Below are 3,471 nucleotides of genomic sequence, written 5' to 3'. Positions count from 1 at the left end.
AAAAGCCAAAAGTGAAAAGCCAAAAGTGAAAAGCCAAAAGTGAAAAGTATTGCTGTGTACCTTGTCAAGGAAAACAAACAAATAAAAACAGTCTAGCTAATCGTTAAGATAAAATCCAGATATCTCCACTGAAACAGTAGCACTGCACATACTTATTTTTAAAAGTATTTCTAGGTAATGCATAATGCCTTGCATACAGTAAGCCATTTCATTCTAGCAAATCCATATGCACATACAAAATGTTCCACTTTTTATGTGAAATTGACTACTTTTTCTCAAATCAGAGCTCCTAATCTGAAGAATATTTACCAACACTGTCCATCTGCCAGTTCAGACATCAGCAACACTGATGCCGTTCCCCCCTTCTTTGCAGCTAGTTATTTCTCAAGACATCGCAGTGAGCAACCATAACAGAATTGCTGCTTTTCTCAGATTGTAACTGTGCCCACAAGAGCATCAGCTGCAAATTAAAGAAATAATACCCCCGCTGGCTTCCTATCAGCGCTGGCATCCCCCAGCATGCATCAAAACACAGGAGAAAAGAGAAATACAGCCCCAACTACCGTCTAAACACAGAACCGAGGTAGCGAAACGCCGTCTTGACGTCCCTCGGCACCTGCCTGACTTCCAGCGCCCCACGGGACCACCTCCGCTATAGCCCAGCTTCGCCGAGGAGAACCGCGGAGCTCAGCCCTTACCGCACGTAGCCCAAGTAGGGCGGGCACAGCTGGGGCAGGCCCTCCTTCAGCACGGCCGCGGGGAAGCCCAGCGCCTGGTGGTGCCCGTTGAGGCCGAGCGGCGAGTAGAGGCCGGGCGGCGCGGCCGAGGTGGACGGCAGGCTGTCGGGGGCCGCCGGCGGTCCGTACGCGCCGGGCAGGAGGGGCGGCTCGGCCTTGTAGAGGACGCACTCCAACGAGGGCTCCTGCGCGGCACGCGGAGGCTGTGCGAAGTCGGCGGGGGCAACCTTGGCGCCCAGGAACGAAGGGGGGGCGGCGGGCAGACCGACGCCCTCCTCCTTGATCTTCAACGCGCTCTGGAAGTCGCCGTAAGCGAAGGGACCCTCCTTGCCGTCGGGCGGCGGGTAGCCGTACTCCGCCAAGTCCGCGGCGGGGGCGGAGGGCGAGGAGCGCGGTCCGAAGGCGCTGCCCTCGTACGTCGCCTCCACGTCCAGCAGCTGCCGCGTGCGCGAGGCCAGGAAGGCAGAGTTGAGCGGCAGGATGGGCACGTGCAGGTAGTCCTGCCCCGCGCCCGGCTCCACAGCCACCGGGGAAGCGGTCGCGGCGGGCGCTAGGCCGCCTTCTCCGGGCCCCGCGTCCCGCTCCGGGAAGCCGCGCTCCTCGGCGCTGGGCAGCCCCGGGGCTCTACCCTCGCTGGGGCCCTCGGCTCCTGGACGCGCTTTCACGGCGACGCTCAGAGTGTCGGCGCCCGGCCACAGCTGAGCCCCGGGTCTCGGCTGCGAGGGGCCGGGAGCCGCCGGGGCGGCGTCCACAGCCTTCTGCTCAGGTCCGCGGCTCATAGGGGCGACGGGCACCTCTGGCACCTCCGGCCCGAACAGGGACCAGGGCGTGGCATGAGCCGCGGGAGCCAGGAAGGTGTCCAGGACGCTGTCCAGACAGTCCTTGGAAAGCGAGCCGCCGCCCGGCCGGTACGAGGGGCAGTCCCGGTCCTCCCGGTCCTCCTCCTCCTCCTCCCGCTGCTGTGGCTTTTCCTCCTTCTCCTCGCCCTCTTCCTCTTCGTCGCTGCTTCTGGGGTAGAGCAGCCCGTCCAGGGCGACGTCGATGCCCTCCGCTTCTCCGCGGCTGGGGGGAGCCTGCAGCAGCACCGCCCCGTCTCGGGCGGACGAAGGCGCTCGGGGCTCCTTGGCCTTCACCTCGGTCATGCTGCCCCGAGCAGCGCTGGACGCCGCCAAACCTCCGGCGCGGCTCCTCGCGGCCCGGACGGAGCTCACGCTCACATGGCGCTGAGTTACGAAGAGCCCCGGCCGTGCGCCGATCGCCGCCGGGACGGTCCTACGGAGGGGAGAGCGAGCTGAGCGACTGCTGTCTTCCGAGGGGCAGCGGGAGGGCGGGCGGGGACGGCGCCTCGTTCCCCGCTGCCCGCCACGCTCCCCCGGCCGCTCCCCGCCCCACCGCCGCTCGTACCGCTGAGCGGCGCCCGGGTTTGCCCCTCCCTTTTCCCCGCTGCCCCCGGCCGGCAGCCTCCTCCTCGCCCCTTCGGCGCTCCGTGCTCGGGCGCCGCAGGCTCCCTCCGTCAGCTCCCTGCACGGCCTGGCCCCTCCTTCGCTCCGCCTGCCGCGGCCCTCCCACCGCTCCCGTTCCCTCTCGGCTCCGCTCCCCGCCGCCCAGCCTTTGCAGCCCCGTCTCACCTCGTCCCCCGGCTCTTACAGGTGTCTGTCCTGCTCGAGGGGTGCAACGCCGGCTGCACGCAGGCTGGGCAAATCGCTGTACGGGGAGGAAGACACGTCCTCTCCTCCCTGGTTCTTCACCCTCTCTTTCAGACGTTCGCTGTGTCTTTCAGGTTTAAGTTCCTCTACGCCCTGTTAGAATGAATACGTCTTCCATTTTCCAGTAGCAAAGAAACCAAGGGACTATTAAACACCTTACATCACATTATGGGGCCTCTGAAATACCCTACAGCAGAGAAAGCAAAAGGGTTTTGGAAGAAAATACCGGGGAAAAAAATTAAAAATGAGGCATTCTGTGCTTCTAATACTTTAATTACATTGTTGAAGTGAAGAAAGGACGTTTTGAATGGACCTGGGGCTGGCCTTGCAGGGCTGGCTGGCTGCCTTGTGTGCACCAAGTTCCAACCTAGCCCAAATTACTTAAAACCAAGAAGTCGTTGTCTGTTCATGGCTGTTTGTGTGAATTGCTGGCTCAGTGGAGGAGCATGTTCAGCTTGATAACACTATTTCTAATTCAAATTCACACATACACACACATACATTTGCATTATATAGCAGTCTAAGAAAACAAGATGGTGTTTAGAGATACAAAAAGTAAAGTAGCCCAGGAGTAGCCCTTCTGACTTTGAATAGAATCAGTGTATTTTTGTAAATTGTTACAAGCTTGCTTGTGCTCTGTGAGTAGAGCATGCTTCTGTGAAAGGGCATCTTTCTCAAAAACTCTTATCAGGATGAAATAGTTCCTATTGTTGTTTTACTTTTGGAATATTCTCAGATTGCATAGGACAGCTTTGAGGGGAGGAAAGCAACTTCTTGAAATTATTTCAGTGGTCTGAAAGCTAACATCAGAAATGCAGAGCAAATTTATAGAAAAAGTGGCTTCAAATAAATTTTATTCAGAGCAGTGTGTACGTTTTGTATTATTCTTGGCAAAATAGTATTGAGTGATAAGCTGCTTTGGAAGTTTATATATATTTATTTTTTTTCTATTAGAAATAGAAATACATTTATAGTCATCTTTTTTTTATATTTTTTCTCTCCTCTCCTCTCCTCTCCTCTCCTCTCCT

At 57.4% G+C, this 3,471-nt stretch overlaps 1 protein-coding gene across 1 annotated transcript in view; it reads right to left on the bottom strand.

The window, feature by feature from the left end:
* The window catches only part of PGR (progesterone receptor), a 38,923-nt gene extending 37,044 nt beyond the window's left edge, over positions 1–1,879 (bottom strand). Inside the window, exon 1 of the mRNA XM_042839170.1 lies at positions 699–1,879. Within this exon, the coding sequence (XP_042695104.1) occupies positions 699–1,879 (1,181 nt within the window). The remainder of the gene's footprint in view (positions 1–698) is intronic.
* Positions 1,880–3,471: the final 1,592 nt, after the last annotated feature.

The sequence above is a fragment of the Centrocercus urophasianus genome, unplaced genomic scaffold (assembly GCF_019232065.1).
Source record: "Centrocercus urophasianus isolate 14NV4802_14NV808 unplaced genomic scaffold, USGS_Curo_1.0 seq_9, whole genome shotgun sequence".
Classification (NCBI taxonomy): domain Eukaryota; kingdom Metazoa; phylum Chordata; class Aves; order Galliformes; family Phasianidae; genus Centrocercus; species Centrocercus urophasianus.
This window is presented reverse-complemented; position numbering and strand designations above follow the sequence as displayed.